General features: G+C 54.2%; 1 protein-coding gene across 4 annotated transcripts in view; it reads right to left on the bottom strand.

Annotated features, from left to right (window-relative positions):
- TRPM2 (transient receptor potential cation channel subfamily M member 2) overlaps positions 1-17,528 on the bottom strand; it is a 54,222-nt gene extending 36,694 nt beyond the window's left edge. Inside the window, exons 1-7 of one of the 4 annotated variants that reach the window (XM_088834777.1) lie at positions 17,291-17,528; positions 16,648-16,791; positions 9,174-9,433; positions 8,401-8,489; positions 3,317-3,485; positions 1,910-2,090; positions 1,220-1,386 (exon numbers count right to left, since the gene is read on the bottom strand). In XM_088834777.1, the coding sequence (XP_088690903.1) occupies positions 1,220-1,386; positions 1,910-2,090; positions 3,317-3,485; positions 8,401-8,489; positions 9,174-9,347 (780 nt within the window). In that variant the 5' untranslated portion in view covers positions 9,348-9,433; positions 16,648-16,791; positions 17,291-17,528. Of the gene's footprint in view, positions 1-1,219; positions 1,387-1,909; positions 2,091-3,316; positions 3,486-8,400; positions 8,490-9,173; positions 9,434-9,914; positions 10,844-16,647; positions 16,792-17,290 lie in introns of those variants that run through there. The other 3 variants (XM_055414932.2, XM_088834781.1, XM_088834782.1) reach the window with 3 other exon arrangements.
- Positions 17,529-21,836: the final 4,308 nt, after the last annotated feature.

Below are 21,836 nucleotides of genomic sequence, written 5' to 3'. Positions count from 1 at the left end.
ACCACCAGTTCTGTGGTCACTTGGGACACAGGTCCAGGAGAGGTTGCTATGGACCCATGCACACGGCCCCTGGATGCCACAGAGGAGGGCAGGTGGTGCCGCGGGAAGTCCTCTGAACTCAAGATGGGGAGAAAACTGAAGCATGATGTTGGAAGTCGACCAGTATCTCTCCGCCTCAAATTTCCACTCTGCGTAACGACATTCAAGACAGAGCCCGTCCGGTCCACTGAGCACACCTGTGACGTGGACACGGAAGGACAGGAGCCGAGGGGCCGGCTGCCTGGTGACCAGCGTCTGTGACTGACACAAGGAGTGACTTTGCAGAGGACGCGCTCCCCGGGAAGTGAACGCACGCCTCCCCCGCCCCAGGAAGGCTGGAGCCTCCCTCACCAGTCACGCCTCATGGGACAGTTGTCTCCACACCTCTTCGGTGTGTCAAGAAGTTTATTTTGGGGCCAGTGTTTCCCTCCAAACCTCCATGTGCTCATTATGCCAAATCTGCCGTGTCCTCAAAAAGTCTTATTGGATGAATCAGTTCTCTTTCCCAACTCTCATCCCCACATTTAAGCAACTGTTTCTCAGGCCTGCGCCCAGGTAAATGGATGCAAGAAGGCTCTGTCTTCAAGCTCAGAAGAGAAGCTCATGAGAGGGGAATCAGGGAACCATTGAGCCCTGCGATAAAAGGCCAGGCTCTGGGATCTGAAAACCCAGATGCTGGTAGGCTGTATGCTCCCAGCCAAGCTGCTGCTGCTGCTAAGTTGCTTCAGTCGTGTCCAACTCTTCGCAACCCCATAGACTGCAGCCTACCAGGCTCCTCTGTCCATGGGATTTTCCAGGCAAGAGGACTGGAGTGGGGTGCCATTGCCTTTTCCCCCCCAGCCAAGCTACACCTTCGCAAAGTCCATTTCTCATCAGAGTGGTATTAGGAGGGCCCCCAGACCAGCGGCAGCTCTGGCAACTCTTATGTGGACCCAACCTATGATCTCCAGGGAGGAAACCAGAGTCCAGGCAAGGTGCTTACTCTCCTGGGGCCACCAGGTTCTGGGGGGTTAGGGGGGATTTGAGCCTGGGTCTCCCATATCCCTATCCAGCCACTTCCCATGACACTGCACTTACCCTGGTGTCCAAGGGGTGGCCTGTTCACTGAGCACTGGCTAAGACCCTACCCCACCACCTCCCTGCTGTGCTCCGACCCGCCCAGAAGCAGCCTCCAGCTCACCATGGGGTGGATCAGGCTCTCCCGGTTGTGCAGGGCGCCCCACGTGGCGATCCCGATGGTGACCACTTCCCCTTCGCAGAAGCTGCCACTCAGGCTGAAGTCCCGCACCGCCTCGCCCACCTGCTTCATCACGCCAGTGTGGGATCCCCCGGTGATGACCCAGGCCCCTGGGGAGGAGCAGAGGGACACCTGATGCTGTGCAGACTCTCTGCTCCAGGGCTTTCAAACTAATTGTCAGGTGTGAGCCCCACCACGATCAGGTCTTCCTGTGGCAGTCAGGACCCGTGATGGCCCATGATGTTCAGTTAGGTGGGGGCAGGAAGGTGACCCCGTCTCTGACTGTAGGCCCTGCCCTCTCCCGCACCTCCCCATTGCCTTCCTCTGTCCTGCTCTTAGGAACATGGCATCTCAGAACTTCCTCTAAATGCTTCTGTTTCGAAGCATCATCAGTGGGGAGCCAACCAGAGCTGTGTCTACACCGTGAGCAAACCAGGTACAGCAGCAGGAAGTGGGTGAGTCTGATCAGACACTCCCCACCTGGCCCGGGCCTGGCCCCAACTCGGTGACCCACAAGGGCTGGCCAGTCCGAGGCCCTGACTCTGCCTTCCAGGGGTCCTCCCGCCTGCCCAGCATTCCCAGGCCTGAGCACCACCCGTGGTCTGGGCCTTGGTCCCTCTGTCCCTGCTCTACCTGAGGTCTGGGCCACCTTGACGAGTCCTCTTCGGAAAACGCTCTTCAGCCTGGGCTTCATGTTGAAGTCCTTGGCCCCGCCGGTCACGGAGATGAGCAGGTTGGGAGCATCCAGGCCCCACTGCTGCGTCATGAGCTGGTAAATCAGGCTGGAGGGAGTGTCCTGGGAGAGGCGGACGTACTGCAGGGAGGTCAGAAGACCCCGGGGTTCAGTGGGTGGCCAACCTAGGCCCCAGGGCCTGGCCATCCTGCCCTAGCCATGCCTGACAGCCCCAGGCAGGCAGGTGGATGCTCACACTGGGTCCAGATGAAGCAAAAGTGGCTGCTTCCAAGCAGGTCACGGCTTGAGAGGAAGGGGAGGCAAGGGCTGAGGAGAGGGGCCGCCGGGGGACCCAGCCCCAGGGTCTCTCTGTTGAGGGCGCCCAGCCTGAGCCCCACGGCATGACTCCAGTCTCCCCATGAGGCAACATGGTGATGCGCCAACAGCAGCTCATGGCGGAGCAGGGTTTGGAGGTGGAGCTAAGGAAGGCGGCTCTGGGGCCAGGTTCACCTCGTTCAACAAGCTTTGTTTGGCCTCTTTGGCCAAGTGGGCAGCGACTCTGAGAAATCGAGGAGGAGGGTCACACCCAGCCAGTAAGAGACTGGGGGCCCCAGAGCTGCAGCACAGAAACCAGTGACTCCAGCAGACCCCTCAGGGCAGAGCTGCCCAAGAGCTGCCATAGAACCCACCAAAGTGAAAGTGAAGTTGCTCAGTCGTGTCCGACTCTGCAACCCCATGGACTGTCGCCTACCAGGCTCCTCCGTCCATGGGATTCTCTAGGCATAGAACCCTCCAGAAGGTGGGTTAAAGTCAGGGGGCTGGGACTCTGATTCAACAGGGTGGGGGTGGGGCCCGAGTCTGCTTGGCAACACTGCTGGTCCAGTGACCACCCTGAGATTCACAGCACCGGACAGAGATGCCGGCCAGGTCTTGGCCCCCACTGTCCCCACCCCCACCTCCATGCTCCCAGGCAGGCCTGGGGCCCTGACCCACCTGCTCCACCCCCTGCAGGACTCTCACCTCTGCTACTGGCTCTCCCTGCCGTCCCCAAGGCTTCCCCACTGCCCATCACCCCCGCCTGTGTGCCATGTGCTCCCCTGCTCCCTCCTGGCAGTGACAAAAGCCATTCAGGCCACCCCCTGAACTTGCTCCTGTGCTCCACCTACACCTCTCCTGGAGCCCTGGCAAAAAATGCCCTGAGGGCACCATGTAGCTCTATTTGCCACGCAGAGCCCTCCACCCCACCCCCAGCACTGGGCAGGTGGGTTCTGCAGCCTCCCACTCCCTCCCTAGGGAGGCCCGGCCACCGCAGTCACCTAAGGTGGGCTCTGGTCCACAGTAAGAGAAATGGAGTCGTGGAGACCAACCTTTCCCACTTTGTGGCCCAAGCCCGTGAAGACGATGTCACCGAAGGCGTCTGTTGGCATCTCCCTGACATGCTTTTTCGGGTCCCACTCCTGGCCCTGGAAGGTGTGGGGCCATGTGGCTTCCTCCAGGTGCTTCTCACGTGGGTAGCCGCACTCGCACACCACCTTCCTGCAAAGGCCACAGGGTCACCAGGGGCAACTGGTGCCTGCTCCTCTCCTCGGCAGGGATAAAGGAGGCCCAGTGGGGTAATGACTGGCACCCCAGCCACGGAGTCAGTGGGGACACATAATCGTCAAACTTCTTAAATCTAACAACAAAAATCTTGCAAGTCAGAAATGATACCTTACCTGTTGGAGGAAAATAACTGCACAACCGATTTTGAATCAGAAGCCAGAAATCAGTGCCAGGAAGAATCCACACAAAATTTTTGTAAAGATTAAAACTACCAACCCAACATTCTGCATCCAGCAAAAATATCATTCCACATGAAAGGGACGCCAAGACACTCTCAGATGAAAGAACACCAGGGAACTGGCCAACAAACAAACTTCCCCAAAGAAGACGGCTGGAACAAGTTCTCTAAACAGAAAGAAAATGACAAAAGGAGGAATTCTGGAATATTAGCATGTTGTCAAGCAGGGGATTTCACCAACCAAACTTCCCCAAAGAGGATGGCTAGAGGAAATTCTCTAAACAGAAAGAAAATGATAAAAGGAGGAATTCTGGAATATCAGCACGTTGTCACGGAGAAGGCAATGGCACCCCACTCCAGTCCTCTTGCCTGGAAAATCCCATGGACGGAGGAGCCTGGTAGGCTGCAGTCCATGCGGTCACGAAGAGTCAGACATGACTGAGCAACTTCACTTTCACTTTTCACTTTCATGCATTGGAAAAGGAAATGGCAACCCACTCCAGTGTTCTTGTCTGGAGAATCCCAGGGACGGGGGAGCCTGGTGGGCCGCCATCTATGGGGTCGCACAGAGTCGGACACGACTGAAGCGACTTAGCAGCAGCAGCAGCATGTTGTCAAGCAGAGGATTTTACCAACCAAACTTCCCTAAAGAGGATGGCTAGAGGAAATTCTCTAAACAGAAAAAGATAAAAGGAGGAATTCTGGAATATCAGTATGTTGTCAAGAAGGGGATTTTTGTAGACACTAACACCTACAGCCAGCTATTTATTCTGTAAGTGAATATTGAAACATCTCTAGTCAACAGTGTTCAGGCGAGGAAAGACGTGTTAGGATGTATTGCTCTGTCTCCGGTCAATAACTTGTTGAAAACAAAGAAAGAAGAAGGGAAAGAGTAAAAGTATGGGTGGGTGTATAAGCACATTTTCCTCCTCTTGAATTTTCTGAAGTACGTTTGACGGTTGAAGCAAAATTGCACCATGACCTAATATGTATGTGGAGGAAATTTTGTAAACAGTTATAAATGGGGAAGGGCAAAGCACTGTAAAAGGTGGGAATGTTTCTACATTTCCCACAAACTGGTGAATGTCAACACCGGGAGACTAGGATGAGTTCCCAATACACACAGATATCAGCAATATGTGATAAGTTAAATATATATAATGTAGTACCTGGAACAACCATTAAAAAGCTATAAAATACATACAGGCAAAAATAGCATAGATAAATCAAATGGAACTCTAAGAAAAGTTCAAGTAACGCACACAAAGGCAGGAAAAGAAAAATAGAGAAATATAAACAAACAAAAAAATACAATGGCAAACTTAAGTCCTCATATACCAATGAAAGTGAAAGTGTTGGTCACTCAGTTGTGTCCAACTCTTTGCACCCTCATGGACTATAACCCACCAGGCTCCTCTGTCCATTCTCCAGGCAAGAATACTGGAGTGGGTTGTCATTTCCTCCTCCAGGGGATCTTCCTGACCCGGAGATCAAACCCATGTCTCTTGTGTCTCTTGCATTGCAGGGAGATTCTTTACCACTGAGCCACCAGGGAAGCCCCAGAGATTGGCAAAGTGGATAAAAAATAATAAGATCCAATTATCTGTCATCTACAGAAACCTCACTACAAATACTGTGATCTAAGCTAGTTGGCTCCTCTGCAGCAAACAGGAGCCTAGGACCAACACACACAACTCGAATGCATCACAAAGGCATTCCACTGGGTGAAAAAAGCTAGGCTTGACACATCACCTCCTGAAGGTGATGACCTTCAGCAACTGAAACAATTGCAGGAATGAAGACCAGATGAGTGATTGCCAGGGCTAGAAGTGACCACTGGTGGCACCATGGGGTCCATCTGCAGTGTCTTTACAATTTCTTATATATCTATAGTTATTTCAAAATAAAAAGGTCAAAAAAGCACACGGTGCAGGCTCAAAGCAGAAACGTCTAGATCTGGGGCTAGAGGGATGCACGTGGCCCCCCAAAGAGAACACCCCATCGCCTCTTTTCAACTGCCACCTCCTCCCTTGCCTCCTTTGTCTTGGTGGGTTGAAATCATTTTACTCCTTTAATGCCGTTCTTGGGAGGAGAGAGAGGAGACAGCAACCATGTTCTTCATAGCTTGTTAAACTGGAAATTTACACCTTTTTTTCAGAGTCCTACTTTAGCTAGTAACAGGTGACCTAGAAGACAAGATACAGATGAGACCAAATCAAAAAATCTGACACCAGGTGAGACCTGAGCCCAACGACACCAGGGGAAAACACGACTGGACCTAGAGAGAGAAAATGGGTTTCCCTGTAGCTTACGGAATGTGGCCTTAGGGGCTGTGACTCTCAAATTCTCTATCATTAAATGGAGGAAAAAAATACATTCTCTGACCCCTAACCTGCAGAATTTGTGAGGGCCAAATAAGGTTCTAGCTGGAAGATAACTTATAAAATCTGTGCAGGTTAACTAACCGTGCAGAGGACCAAGGCTGGATCAAGAGGCCAAGGCCCTCCCTGTGCTCTGTCTCCCGATCTCCTGGGTTCAGTACCCCTGTCCCACTGCTCAGGCCGGGGCCTCCTCAGGTCAGGGAGCACCGGCCCAGCCATTAGGAACTCCAAGCCCACCTTCTTCTATGACTCCTTGTGTGCAGGCGTGCTAAATCGCTTCAGTTGTGTGCAACTCCTTACGACCTTACAGAGCATAGCCCGCCAGGTTCCTCTGCCCATGGAATTCTCCAGGCAAGAGTACTGGAGTGGGTTGCCATAGCCTCCTCCAGGGAATCTTCCCAACGCAGGGATCGAAACTGCATCTCTTATGTCTCCTGCACTGGCAAATTGGTTCTTTACCACTACCGCCACCTGGGAAGCTCTTAGGACCCCTTAAGGGACTCAAATCACTTTTGGACCAGTAGGGCTCCCCTGAGCACCACCCGTGAGCACCTCCATTAAGGGAGGAGAAAGCTGGGTCCAAGGTGGGGAAGGGGGCCGCCAGGACAAGTACGCTGTCCTGTGTCCTTGCCCAAGGCCACCCCAAACTTTCTCATAAATTGTAACAACCTAGAATAGACCACACCCTTCCCTCCTCTCTTTCAACCATCCCCCAATGAGATTAGATCTTCAATGGATAGTGTTCCCAAGCTTGACACAGAGCAGGAAACTACAGATTGTTGACCCAGAAGCTGAATAATCAGAGAATTTTCACAGCACTCTTGGCCCATGTGGGTAAGTGGGGCTCCGCCCCCTTTCCCCTCCCCTCCCCAGCACCTCGGGACATATGAGGAAGAAGCTGCCACAGGGAGTTACACACACTCAAATAACAGCCCGCCCACCACCCCCACACAGCCCCCATATCTACTCCTCGCATGGGGCCTGGTACCAAGAAAGGTGCTTCAGAAGTTTCAGAGCCAAATATATCCTGAGTGCCATTCCTTCAAAGAGGGACAGAAACACTGAACAAGGAAGGAGCCCCATTTCTCTCTCAGATACAAACTGTACCCCAACCCTCACTGACCGCTGTGGATGTTTCTATTTGTTCAGAATTCAGAGGACAGGAGGGGCCGAGGTTGGACAGATGGCACCTCTTGAACCTCTACTGACCAGACCTGGGCTCCGCAATAACCTTCAAAGGGTTTTGGAGCCAATGACTCCTGCAAGGAAACCTGGGGACCACAAGTCTCCTCTGAGGCTACTGTTGTAAGCCTACTTTAAAAACTAAAACCGGAGACCTCAGTGCAAAGCCCTCTGCACATGGTCAGAGCAATCGGCCTAAACTTGAACTCTGATCACTACTGAATAAAACCTTGAGGCCGTCAGCTGGATCATGATGACAAACTTCTCTGACGCAGGGGTCCCCCATGGCCTCCGAGAAGGAAGGAGGGCTGTCGTCTGAAGAGGAGCCAAGCTGGAGCGTGAACCCCCAAATGGGGCACTTTTTGTGACAACATCCCGGGCACGTCCCAGGAGGAACAGCATCGTCGTTGGTGATCATGCACCTCCCTCCAGATTACCATCCTCTTCCATCACCCAGGCACGGCATGCCCCCCCGCCCCGTGTATTGTTCACAGTCTGAGCTGGACGCTGGCTATCTGTCCAGTGGGGAAGTAATAAAGTGACTCAGCCACGGTCAGAGCTCAGAACTCGTCCAAGAAAACCACAAAGCCATACAATAGCAGTGCTGCCGGCAACCAGCAGAAAAGACAAATACAGAGTATGGTGGAGGGAGGGGTTACATTCTGGGTGTGGTCAAGGAGGGCTCCATGGTGGAGGCGGCATCACCAGGTGACAAAGGAGCAGAAGTAATAAAGAGTGAGGCCCGTTTCCTGTAGAGCAAGGACTAGGGTGTATCTGGAGGGGAATGCTCCGAGCACTCCAGGCTGGTATATACACTGGAACTGTCCCCTGCTGAGGCCCGGTCAGCCCTGCCCTGGTTAGCTACTCCATGTGGGAACAGGGAAAGAAATGTGTTAGTCAGTCAGTCATGTCTGACTCTGTGACCCCATGGACCATAGCCCACCAGGCTCCTCTGTCCATGGAATTCTCCAGGCCAGAATACTGGAGTGGGTTGCCACTCCCTTCTCCAGGGGATCTTCCCAACCCAGGGATCAAACCGAGGTATCCTGCATTGCAGGCAGATTCTGTACTGTCTGAACCACCAATGGGAACAGAACAAGCCACTCACCCAGCGTCAGATAGTTTGGAGCTTTCCACAAAGTACATGCATTCTTTCTTCTTGATGTTGTCGGGAATCCATGAACTCAGGTTTCCTTTCTGAGGGTAAAAAGGTCACTGAGAGATTCTCAGGCAGTTAGATCAGTGCCATTCCAAAGACCACATCCCACACCTCATTCAGGCCCACCCGTGTGCCCTGACACCCTTCAGGGTCTTCCTTCAGAGACGGGACACCGAGCCCTCCCCCACCACCTGCCGGAGGCCCTCAGGTGCAGACCCCAGAGGGAGGAGGGAACCTGGGGAGCCGCTCCTCCCGGGCCCCTGAGATTCCACAGCCCTTTACAGTTTGTAGGTCAGCGCTGCCTTCCTCAGGAACAGCAGTGTGGTGCAAAGGTGACCATGAGTATCAGGACAGCCGCCCACATCCGTGGGACCAAGCTGAGACGTGAGACCCCGTCTTCACACCCAACCAGTGGTGTGACATTCAAATGTCCCCAACACAAGCCTGCCTGGGGCTTTCTGTGCAGTCAACCCTGGCCTCAGCTGGTGCCCAGGACTTCCTTGTTGGGTAAAGGATGCAGTCATTGCACAATGAGGTGGGTGGGTGTAGGGGCTTACCCAGCACTTTCCCAACTGGGACCAGGGCAGGAACCAACCCAGGGCACGGACCCGTGCCCCCAGTGCTCTCTCCAAGTCCCCTCTGCTGGATTGTGGTCCCCAGCAAAACTAGGTGGTCTCTGGGCCCCACCAGGGCCCTGGCGGACCCAGTGACCCCAGACCCACCTTTTCACAGTTGCTGAAGAGGTACTGCGACTTCCTGCTCCTGCAGAGGCTGGTGCTTCTCTGCTGGAGGTTGGGGACCATGGCCAGGTCGGCCACCCTCCTGGGCTGCACCCCAAAGCTGTCTTCCTCCCTGGAGCTGGCCTGATCCCGACGCCTCTTCACCAGTGACTCCATCCTGATGCCCGGCTCAGGCTCCACAGAACGGGCTTGGTCCTGCTACCTCAAAACAAGCTTCTCTCTGGCTTTTGAAGCCAGGGGCCCTGGAAGTGAGGTAGGAGGTGGGTGGGCCCCAAGGTGAGCAATTAGACATTCTGAGGAAATTCTCCTTCTAACATGTCAAGGAAAAGTTACCTTGGCAGGAGCAGAGAGGAGCTAAGCTCTGATGGAATAAAAACAAGACAACCACGGTTTTCATCCTTGAGGTCAAGGAGACTCCTCCACACACCCCTCTGCACAAGCACAGAAACGTTCGGTGGACCAAAAGGAAAGAGCACTAGCCCATAATACGTCCTGTCAACCTCTCAGAGACCCTCGTGCTGGAATCCGTCTTGGCTAGAAGAGGCACATGCACATAGGGGAGGGCCCTGAGTCAGCCCAGATACGGGCAGAAAGTAGGATAATTTGCCAGAGGAAAACAAAGACCCAGCAAACAGCCCCATATAAGCGATCTAAGCTGCCCCCGCTCACACAATTCCGTGACACCATGTGTCTATTTGCAAGTGTCCTGTTCTTAACACTCACTTTACTTGCCTCACCGCTTTTCATCTCTTTGCTGATTTCTTTCTTCAAAATAGTCGAGAACGGAGCCACTAGTCACTGGCTCTACCCACTGGTCCCTGGTGGTCTAGTGGTTAGGATTCAGTGCACTCATCGTCACAGCCCAGGTTCAATTCCCTGTCAGGGAATGAGATCCCACTTGAAGCTGCCACACCCCAAGACCACACAAGGTGAGAAGCCAGCCACCGGGCTGCTGAGGTGAGTCGGGGGATGAGTCAGCTGTTTCCTCCATGGGGCCCCACTGCCTTCTGGTTTGCACATTTTTCTGACTGCCCGAGCTCTGGCCTCATCAGGTGTGGGCAGTCTGGAGGCACGTGTACAGCCACGGGGCCCAGGTGCCCATTCATCCTCTTGGGTCACCGTGAAGGGCCAGAGAAAGAGCACCATGCCCACCCCCACAGCTCCCGTATGCCCGGTGATGCCCGGGAGCCCAAGACCAGGGGAGGACCTGCCTGAACTCCACACACAGTGCTCACGATGGGGTCCCAGCCTCCTGCTTCCAGACATGGGTCACTTCTTCTGCTTCCCCAGAAGGAGGAAAGCCCCCACTGCCCACAGAGCTGGTTTGGGGAGTGGCAGAGCCTTGCACTCTGTGACGCGGCCCCTCCAAGTAGAACGGACCCTGTTTTCTGAAACCCCTGCCTTGACCTGGTCTCCATCACTGGGGCCTTGGTAGGCAGTCTGACCACTTCCCTCAGGTTACAAATGTGAAAATAAACACGTGCAGACCCCACGAGCTTCCCTGGAGACATGATGCCCACGGTGACATCTCATGATATCACCCATCTCCCCCAAGGTGTCACCCAGGGAGGCCCCCACTGCCACCGGCTGCTCCAAGGCCATCAACAGGGCAGAGGACAGGTCACGCGGTCTCCCTCACTCTCCCACCCCGAAGCCCTTTCTGGCCACATCACGCTCCCCCATACAAGACGGCCACTGATGGTTACTGAGAGTCCTTTCCCTGCCCACTGTAGGGCCCGGCATAAGTGGCCCCAACAGGTGCCTCGGAGACATGCTGATTATTTTGAATTTAAAAATTTAAGAACTGACTCATTGGAAAAGACCCTGATGCCGGGAAAGATTGAAGGCAGGAGGAGAAGGGGCTGACAGAGGATGAGATGGTTGGATGACATCACTGACTCAATGGACATGAGTTTGAGCAAGCTCCAGGAGTTGGTGATGGACAGGGAAGCCTGGCGTGCTGCAGTCCATGGGGTCGTAAAGAGTTAGACACAACTGAGCAACTGAACTGAATGAATTTTAAGGATGAGACGTTCGATAGCATCACTGACTCAATGGACATGAACTAAAGCAAACTCCAGGAGATGGTGAAAGACAGGGAAGCCTGGCGTGCTGCAGTCTATGGGGCCGCAAAGTTGGATACTACTTAGCAACTGAACAACAACAAAAATTCCTTAAGAGACAACCAACGAAAGAGGGCCACTCTTACCCTCCCTTGGGAGCAGGGCATAAACCTCTCCTGTGAAAAGTGCATCCCTGCACCCAGAGACAGAAGGACCCTATCACCAGAGATGCAGACTTGGGGCCAAGAAGCCTGTGAAAACCAACCTCATGACTTCTTCCACTGACTAAAGCCCAAACTCTTTAGATCCTTCACTCACTGGGTACCCCAAACTTAAGTTTCACTGCCCTGTCAATTCTTCACTAGCATATTGTTTCTTTTTCTAAACAATAAAAAAGCCGCCTGCTTTGCCCATTTCTTAGGTCCCATTCCTATGGGACCTCCAGGTGCGTGAAATTAGTTTCTTTTTCTCCTGCTAATGAGTCTTGTGTCCGTTTTACTGTTATTATTAGTCCAGCCATAAGAACCCAAGGCAGGCAGCGGAGGAAGTTCCCCCTCCCAACACTTTTCATCGAGCTTCAACACGTGGTCCCTGTGCTCTGGTGCAGGGGCTGGGATTTGTCAGGGAGTGAGGCACCTGCCATCACCTGGCCTCCCTGGCCCACCCTCTCCTGGGCCATGCAGCTCAGTGCTGGGCACTTGGGCACTCGGGGTTGAGCCACTGGCTCGACACAGGGCTTAGGCCGCCTCTCGCCTCTGTGTCCTCACTCTTCCCCTGGGCAGCTCCTGCCCCCTCGCTCCCAGGCCAGGGTCACTCCCGGACATGCCCATACCTGCGGAGAGGAAGGGAGCCAAGCCTCCCTCCCATTCAGGCACCGCGACAACACAGGACGTTGTTTCCAGGAGTGGGTGCTGATGCTACAAACACCTACGGATGCACGTGCAGCTTTGGAACTGAGCAACGTGCAGAGGGGAAGAGTTCAGAGGCGTGCTAGAAAAAGCCTCCATCCCCGCGGACAGACAGAACAAGTGTGGTGACAGCTCGGGACAGGAGAGTACCCCAGCCTCCTTAGAGAAACCTAAGTGGTCACAAGCAGATGTTAGTAGAAAGAGGGATGGTGAAGGCCACTCTGATGAGTCTCAGATGGAAACATGCTATTGCAAACTGAAGGAAAGGCAATCGTGTTGTAAAGAGGTAAAGAGCTTGGTGAACTGCTTCTTTCCTGGTGTTTTGTGGAAGATAGAACTTGTGAGTGATAAAATTTGACTGAGGAAACAGGTAGGCAAAGTGTTGAAAGTACAGCAAAGCTTCCCTTGAGTACTTACAGCAAAATGAAAGAAGAGAGAAATGACCTAAAGAGGGACTTCTAATCACAAAGGACTCAGCTTAGAGTTGGGAAGATGCTCAGCCTATTGACATGGAAAGGGTTGAGAAAGCTTATTCAGGGAAGAACACAGAGGGTATGGCTGGACTTGCTTGGGGTGGAGGTGGGCTGGCCGTTTTCATCCAGCAGGGAGACTAGAGAGCATCTCAACAGAGTCAACAGAGGCCGCGACTTGCCTCCATGGCAAGAGAGGATGGGTCCCAAGGCATCTCACGGCTCAGGGGGCAGGCCTCCCAGCTCAGGCCCAGAGGGAAAGGGCACACCGGGCAGAATGCTCCCCTGGGGGCCCAGCTGCCCTGCGCCCCTCCCATCTTGGCCTCCTCAGCAGCCCCAGGAGTGGCCTGGTGTGGCACGGGGTGACCCTGTATGACGGTGCCTGCACTCTGACCAGTGCTGTCTCTGACCCGGGATGTGCACACACCCAGGGCTGGGGGCAGGAGATCGCACATGGCTACTTCCAGTCAGAGTTGAAGGATGGAGGTGCCCAAAGCCTGTGGCGAGAGCAATGTGTGGGGGTGGGGCGGTCCCAGACCGAAAGAGCCCCTGGCCTGCAATGCCAGCCCAAGAGGGTGCAGGGGGCTCTGCACAGCAAAGCCTCAGTGTAGGACCATCCCCCCAGTGGGCCTTAAGGCTTTGGGCTCACTTAGGACCTATCAGCCTGCTTCTTTCCCACTTCCCCTTTCAGAATGGGAATGTCCACCCTCTGCCTGGCCTTCTACTCTGTTCTGGAAGCGCATAGCTTGTTGCAGCCAAGCAGGACCCTATAAGGGGGCCTTCCCAGGGCAGGTGTGTTGCCCACATCCTCTATTGTACATTTCCTGAGTGGTTTTACACACGTGAAAGCCCCACCTCCACCAAATGGAAGATGCTAATTACTTGATGATCATAAGCATGTAGCCCCCAGGCCTACTGGAGCCTGAGGACTGATGTTGTTAGCCCCTGAGACCCCGCCCTGTTGCCATCAACCAGTGAGAGATCAGAGACTGCGCATAAGCTGATCACATACCCTGTGATCACTGTCCCCCTGCCCCAATGGCCTGGATTTTAAAAATGCTTTGCTGAAGCCCTTCATGGGTTCCAGATTTGGGGGGCACAAACTACCCATCTGTCCTGTTCAGCCCTGCGGTAAACCTTTCTCTGCTCCAACACTGACGTTTTGGTTCCTTTGGCCTCCCTGTGTGTCCGTCGAGCACGTGAACTGGAGCTCAGTGCCACTGACTGTCTGGCTCCCCAGGCTCACGGCTGGAGAGGACTATGCCCCAGGGTGAATTCATCTCAGGTCTCCCCACATCTGATTTAGAGGAGACTTTAGAATGGATGCTGGAGTGAGTTAAGATTTGGGGGCTGTTGGGATGGAGTGAGTATATTTTGCATGTGGGAAGGACATAATTTTGGGGGGCCAGAATGGGATGGTCTGTGTTCCCCTAAAATTCCTATGGGGCATTTAGGAGGTGGTCGGGTCAGGAGGGTGGAGTCTACATGAATGGGATCAACGCCCTTGTAAAAGAGACCCCCAAGAGCCCCAGGCCCCTTCCTCCACGTGAGAACACAGGAGTCTGCTCCCAAAGTGGGTCTTCACTGACCACGCAGTCTTGGACATCCAGTCTCCAGAACCACCAACCACACAGTCTTGTATGGCCAGCCTCCAGAACTGTGAGAAATAAATGTCTGCTGTTTATGAGCCACTGAACGGGGTCTTTGTATAGCAGTCAGGATGCTCTAAGACAAGCAGTGAGCGGCGCTGGCCCTGCGGTCCTTGGGAGCCGCCTGGCATACCACTCGTGGCAAAGGGGGCTTACGCTCGAGTGGCCTTTACAGGGCCACCTGCTATCCTAGTTGGCAGCTTGCCAGGCCTCACAATCAGCTTCTCAGGGGAGCAGGTCAGCAGGAAATGTTCCAGGTGACAGAAGAGGAAAAGAAGGCTCTGAGAATCTCACAACCGAGCAGCTAATCTGTAAGGGAACCGGGACTCTCCAGGGCTCAGCCCTGCAGCCAGGGTCCCCAGCCTCCAGGATCTACTGCCTGGTGATCGAAGGTGGAGCTGATGTAATAATAATAGAGACAGAGGGCACACTTGAATCATTCCAAAAACATTCCCCCATCCTGGTCCGTGGGGAAATTATCTTCCACGAAATAGGTCCCTGGTGCCAAAAGGTTGGGGACCACTGTTCTAGAGGAGCAATAAAGGACTTGGTCTTAAAAAACTCAAGTGCTTTTGCCCAGATTCAGTTTTCTGATTCACAGATGCCCATCTGAGCACGCTCACTAGAGACTTGTACACATCTTCTCAATCTCAGCGGCCACCAGGTCCCTGGGAAGTGTGTCAAATGCCATCCCTCACACCCACCACTCATCAGACTTTGAAGAGCAAAGCCATGTGCAACCATTCCCATGCCCAGTGCAGGGGGAGTCTGGCCTGACCCTCCCCTTTCTCCTTTCCACCCACACCCCCCACACCACACCCAGACCCCTGCCCAACAGTCTAGGCCCTGGCACAGTCCAGAAAACCAGGCTGACAATGAACTTACAACCCCCACATCAAACCTTCTCTGGGGTTCTTCTCTCCAGAATCATACCATCAGTTCCTCTCTTCACATATCACCTAAAAGCAAATTTGGCCACCCTGTTTTATAGCAAAAATCCTCCATGAGCAATTAGCAACCTCAGATATGCAGATGATACCACTCTAATGACAGAAACTGAAAAAGAACTAAAGAGCCTCTTGATGAGGGTGAAAGAGGAGAGTGGAAAAGCTGGCTTAAAATTCAACATTCAAAAAGCAAAGATCATGGCACCCAGTGCCATCACTTCATGGCAAATAGATGGGGAAGCAATGGAAACAGTGACAGATTTTATTGTCTCAGGCTCCAAAATCACTGCAAAATGACTGCACCTATGCAATTAAAGACACTTGCTCCTTGGAAGAAAAGCTATGACAAACCTAGACAGTGTATTAAAAAGCAGAGATACCACTTTGCCAACAAATTTCCATATGGTCAAAGCTATGATTTTTCTAGTAGTCATGAACAGATGTGAGAGTTGGACCATAAAGAAGGCTGAGTGAGGAAGAATTGATGCTTTTGAGCTGTGGTGTTGGAGAAAACTCTTGAGAGTCCCTTGGACAGAAAGGAGATGAAACCAGTCAATCCTAAAGGAAGTCAATCCAAAATATTCATTGGAAGGACTGATGCTGAAGCTTAAGCTCCAGTACTTAGGCCATCTGATGCAAAGAGCCAACTCATTAGAAAAGACCCTGGTGCTGGGAAAGATCGAGGGCAGGAGGAGAAGGGGGCAACAGAGGATGAGATGGTTGGATGGCGTCACCAACTCAATGGATATGAGTTTGAGCAAGCTCCGGGAGATGGTGAAGGACAGGGAAGCCTGGCGTGCTGCAATCCATGGGGTCACAAAGAGTTGAACATGATATAGGGACTGAACAACAACAACAATTAGCACAGGTATGTTGCTGCTGCTGCTGCTAAGTCGCTTCAGTCGTGTCCGACTCTGTGTGACCCCATAGACGGAAGCCCACCAGGCTCCCCTGTCCCTGTGATTCTCCAGGCAAGAACACTGGAGTGGGTTGCCATTTCCTTCTCCAATGTGTGAAAGTGAAAAGTGAAAGTGAAGCCACTCGGTCATGTCTGACTCGTAGCAACCCCATGGACTGCAGCCTACCAGGCTCCTCCACCCATGGAATTTTCTAGGCAAGAGTACTGGAGTGGCTTGCCATTGCCTTCTCCGCAGGTATGTTGAGAAAACTCTAAAAGTAAATGACTTCCAAGAAGAGGGAGAATCTGACCACCAGGCCTGAATATAGTAACAACATGCACAGATGCAAATGTTATCCAGCACCGAACACTGACAAAACGTGAAGCCGTGGCCCTAGAGAGGAGCTAGGGCGGGGAGAGGGGGGAGCGGCTGACAGGAGCACGGGGTGAATGTTCCCATGGGGACTCACCCAGACAGGGCTCCTCCTGGTACCCCGCCGTCCCCAGCCCAGAAGACTCACCGGTCAACAGAAGCATGTGCTGGTCTGGGAACACTGGCTGCGGCCCTGTGCGCGCCCCCTCTCCACTCCGCTAACCCTGTCGCTGTTCCTTGCGCTCCTCCTCCAGCATCCTTTGAAATCCTGGCTGTGACAGCACTTCCAAGACTAAAAATAGCCACACGCGGGTGAGGAGCAAAGGAACCGCCAACCACGGAACTGGGCCAGGCGGTCTTGGGGGCGGGGGTCAGAGGAAGAGCCTGAGATGGCCAAGTCCCAGATGTCCCCAAGTCGCAACACGGCGCCTCCGGACAGACCGCACCCAGCTGTGTCGCAGCGCCTGCGCCCCGCGCCGCAGCCCAGCGGACATCCGCACCCAGCCAGCCGCCTGCCTGCCGCAGCAGTCCCGCACACCCTCTGCAGCCCCGCACCGCAGCCCTCTGCACCCCGGCGCACTCACACCTCGGAGCTTGCTGCAGTCTTCCCCGACCCCCAGCTCCCGCCCCCGCTTCAGGTCCCAGCCGCATCCCTTGGCCCACGCAGCCCAGCCTGGGCTCCGACCCTTGTGCCGGCCCGACCCTCCCCCTGGATCCTGGGGCATCCTCCCCTTGATACGCGCCTCCGCAGCACCTCGGTTCCCTCCACCCCGGCCGGCGTGCGTACCCACCCGCTGAGAGAGGCCCGCGCTCCCGCCTCACTCGCCCCGCCGCCGCTGAGCAGGACCGCAGCCTTGGCCCCGCGGGGCCCCGGCAGCGTGCTCCGCGTCACGGCTCCGGAGAGCGCAGTCCTCCGCGTCCCGCACTCCAGACCAGAGTCCAGGAGGAGAGACTAGCCCTCTGGAGCGCGGTCCGCCTCCCGAGATCCCCTCCCAAGAGGCTGGCGCCAAGTGTGAACCCGGACGGAGGAAGGAGTCTCATCAAGTCCTAACCGCAGGGAGGTGGGGCGCAGGACTGGACGGGGTTGTGTCGGAGAATGGGGGCCCGGAGACTGCGTGAACCACTTCCCCTACTGGTCTGCTCCTGCCCTCACGCATCTTCCTAGGGGACCCAAGCCAGGAGCCTGTTCCCTGTAAGGCAGGATCCAAGGCGCCAGGAGGAGCTCCGCACAGGGTTCACCCTAGCAGGTGCTGCCCCGGACCGGCAGGTGCCTTATCTCCACCCTGGCTGCATGGCCCTTCCCAGTCCTCCTGGCTGGAGCACACAGAGGACTGAATGCTGACTCCTGAAAAACTAATCGAAGCTTTTTGTACAACTCCAAATTCCCTCACCACAAATCTCTCACCCCAGAATGGCCCTCTGCCCTCTCCTTCCTGGCTGCCACCCCATGTGGCCTCATGATCTAGGGAAGTGAACAGGGTCCTCTGCCTTCTCTGATTGCAGGGCCAGGGCCTGCCAGCTGACCCTCATTTTCTCCTCTGAGTGCATGGACGCAGTCCTGCCTAAAGCATCCTCTGGAGGGCCTTTCGCCTCCATCTGCCTCTGCCTCTCTGCAAAGCTGCCAGGTGCATTGACCAAAGTGCCCCAGGTACACTGGCCAATGACTGGCCCCTGTCTCACTCGCCCGCCACCCAGAGGTTTCCAAGCAGCTTGGGGTAAGTGTCAGAACCCATCAGAGCTCCTTGTACAGCACTCGATAGTTTTCTCAAGGTACTTTGAAGATGACTGGAGTCTCTCTTCCAAGGTGGTTGGCACCAGCAAAGGTGGCAGTTACCCAACAGCTGTCATCTGCAGGGCTGCCCACTGCAGGGGCACAGCACCTAGGCATCATGGCTGGTCCACAGGACTAGAGCTCTGGTCTGCAGGACTTCACACTGCAGGGGCACAGGCTCCATCTGCCACAGCTGCATCCTCAGAGCAGCAGGAGCTCAGTGAGTGGCCATCACAGGAGTTATCCTGCTACTTGGATGGCCATGATCCTTAAGAGGCATCTCAGACCCTAGTCAACAGACAAAGAAAGCGGAGACCTACCCATGTCCGCAGCTGCTTGTCAGCAGCTCTGTCCACACTCTCACCCAGGGCTCCTTCCCTGATGCCCTCTGGTCCAAGAGTCATCTCACGACTAAAAGCATACTAAAGGGAAGTTAATATTTCATGAGACAGCAGTAACTGCAGAGACATCAGACAGGCTGGCTTTCATTTCCATGTATCCCAGGGCCTACGTGGGAACATCACTTAAGGCCAAATATCTCATGAACCAGGCTTGTGACAAAACATTTGTGCCCACAGTGTCCCCCCTGGGGCTCCTTCCCTTCTAGAAAACCACATATTTCACAAGCAGGTCATGCTCCATTGGCCAGACACCACTGCAAAAGCAATTATGCAACATCTTTTCCATAAAAATAAAAAGCAGGAACCATAGAGTACAAGATCATCAAGTACTGATCCTGACTGAGGGGTGTTTCAAGTTCAGATAAAGGAAATGCAGGGTAGAGGACTTTGTTCCAGCACAGACATCATGCCAAAAACATAAAGCCCTTTGCTCTGCCAGCCAGAGAAAACCATAGTCACTGAGAAAGTTACTTGCATGGCGCCCTCTTGTGAATAATACATTGAAATAGTGAGGTGAGGCTGTTGGCTCCTTGGAGGAGGAGCTGGGGAGGGTTGTCAGAGGAAGGCGGGGAGAGTCCGGGGGCTGGGAGTCCCAGCCCCTAGACATGGTCTGCCTGTGGTGAAGCTTCATGAGAAACCTAGACAGGGGCTACAGACTTTTTTATAGGGGGCCAGATGGTAAATCATTAGGTTTTGCACCGCCATTTGAACTACTAAACTTCGTCCTTGCATCCAGAGAGCAGTCATTGACAAAACACAAGCAGGTAGGTCTGACTGTGTGCAAATAAAACTTTATTCACATGAACAAGCAGAGGGCCTGGCTATGTGCCAATAAAACTTTATCTATAAAAACAGGCAGTGGCTGGATCTGGCCTGTGGGCTGTGGGTTGCTGACCCCTGGTCGAGAGAAAGGATGAAGAGTAGTGGGCCTCATGCTGGGGAACAACATTGTTTTCCTTCATCACTTCATCAATGAGGTCAACAGATGGCCTCCATTCTAGAAACGTCTAATCAGAAAAGACTGCCCATGGAAGTAAGTGGGTGTGGTGTGCTGCCCAGGAGGGTAAAGACTGTGGACACCTTAGTGGCTGAGCGTCATTCCAAAAAGTTCTACCAGATTGCCAATACATTCTACAGTGACAGTGATTAGAATGGAGGTAGAAATGACCCGGACAGCCAGGACATGGAATAAAATTAATAAACACAGGCCACTCTTCTCTCCACAAGTCCTTTCTGTGCTTTGCCACAGAGTCCATCCACCCATCTCTATGGCATTCTGCACTGGCCAGGGTCACTGTCAGTGGAGAAGGGCAGAAAGGCTTGATCACTCAGCCTGGGCCCCCCACACGCCAAGCACCATGCTGAGTTCCCATGTCTGTTTGCAGGGTTTGGGATCCAGTGTAGAAGGAAATCTTCTCACCCCCAGTGGATGATGAGGGAGCGGTGACTTGGGAACTTACCAGAGCTGGCATCAAAGGCACCTGCAGACCCTGCAGGCTCATCAGCCAGCCAGCCCACAGGCGCCTCCTGAAGCCTCACTACAGGGAGACCACGTCTAGGGGCTGGGGCTCCAGGGAGAAGAGCCCAGGCCCGCAGTCCAGGGGAATAACGGCAGAAAGCATAAGGGACATGATAAACATTGAGGTCAGCAGGGCAGGAACTGGAGGTCAACAGGGTTGGTGGGAAGGTAGCTCGGAAGGCCTTTCTCAGCAGGGTGAGTAGAGGAAGTGATCCGCTTTCTGAGGAAGTGATGGATCAAGCCATAACAATCAATGAAAGCCATCTGGATCCAGGGAAGAGCAGGTGCAAAGGCCCTGAGGTGAACTCAAGTCGTATGTTTGAGGACCATCAGGAAGCATGCCAGCGGAGTGTGGTACGAGATGAGGGAAGGGGGTGGGGGCACATCACGCAGGGCCTTGGGGCCCCTGAAGTGGGTCCTCTAGTCTGATGCAATGTGTGGGACCGATCCTGTGCTGGTGGATCAAACCACAATGAGCCCCAAGACTGTGGTGCTGGCTGAGTCCCACAGGCAGGAAGCTGAGCCCAGGCCCAGAACGTGTCCATCCTGCTGGAGCACATCACTTCCCAGTCTCTCCGGGGACGATGCCGGGTTCAGCCTCCATCCCAGCCACCGTGGCCACACCCTGTCTGGCCCACCAGCCAGCACCAGGCTGGCTGAGGAAAGAGACTGACAGCCATCAATGGGCTGTCTCCCTGCTGCCCAGTGCCTCAGCCATGGTGGGCGCCCAGTGGCCTCACGGCAGGGTATGAGTATCTCCACCTGGCAGCCCACACCTTCCAGACCTCCCTGCTCCTGATTCTCCATCTCTCTCCTTTTGGTCCCCCAAAAGGAGACCATCTTTTTGGTCATCCTGTGATGACCATCCTTTGGCCTGACAGGTAGGGTCAGGCCATCCCTACCTGTCTGTGAGTCTACGCACAATCTGACGTCAGCACACTGCCCTCCACACAGAGCAGAGGGACAGGCACTCCACGTGGCGGCCAGGCCCCTGGACCTCTTGCTCACCTACAGGTCTTGCTGGTGTGCCAAGGTGGCAAGGCTGTTTGCTTTCGTTGTTCCTAAAGCTAGTAACCTTGAGACATAAGGGTCGTCACCCCGGACCAAGATGGGCATCGCTCACTACTGGCTGGAAAAGCGGTGGATCCACAGCTCCCTGATTCCTCTCGGTACCGTGCGCACCCATGGCACAGGCAGTGAGCATCCACGGAGCCCACCGAGTCGCTCCTGTGAAACTCGGCTGTGGGGGTGCTGACGCATATGTGTCAGTGCCACGAGGAATAAACCGTCCTTTGCCTCTGACCGAGGAGTTGCAGTCTCCTGCCGGCACTCACAAAGGAGTAACAGGCTGACTCACTAGCCTGCTAGAGGGATCAAGGGTTTCCCCGGTGGCTCAGATGGTAAAGAATCTGCCTGCAATGCAGGAGACTAGGTTCAATCCCTGGGTTGGGAAGATTCCCTGGAGAAGGGCCTGGCAACCCAGTCCAGTATTCTTGCCTGGAGAATCCCATGGACAGAGGAGCCTGGCGCAGGTTAGAATCCATGGGGTCGCAAAGTCTGGACTGAGTGACTAACACCTTTGGCGGGATCAAACCAAATCCCAGGCCAGCACCCTGCTCCAAGCGCTGCCTGTTGAGGGCACTGGC

The sequence above is a fragment of the Moschus berezovskii genome, chromosome 1 (assembly GCF_049115385.1).
Source record: "Moschus berezovskii isolate FMDL1 chromosome 1, NW_MosBer_1.0, whole genome shotgun sequence".
NCBI lineage: Eukaryota > Metazoa > Chordata > Mammalia > Artiodactyla > Moschidae > Moschus > Moschus berezovskii.
This window is presented reverse-complemented; position numbering and strand designations above follow the sequence as displayed.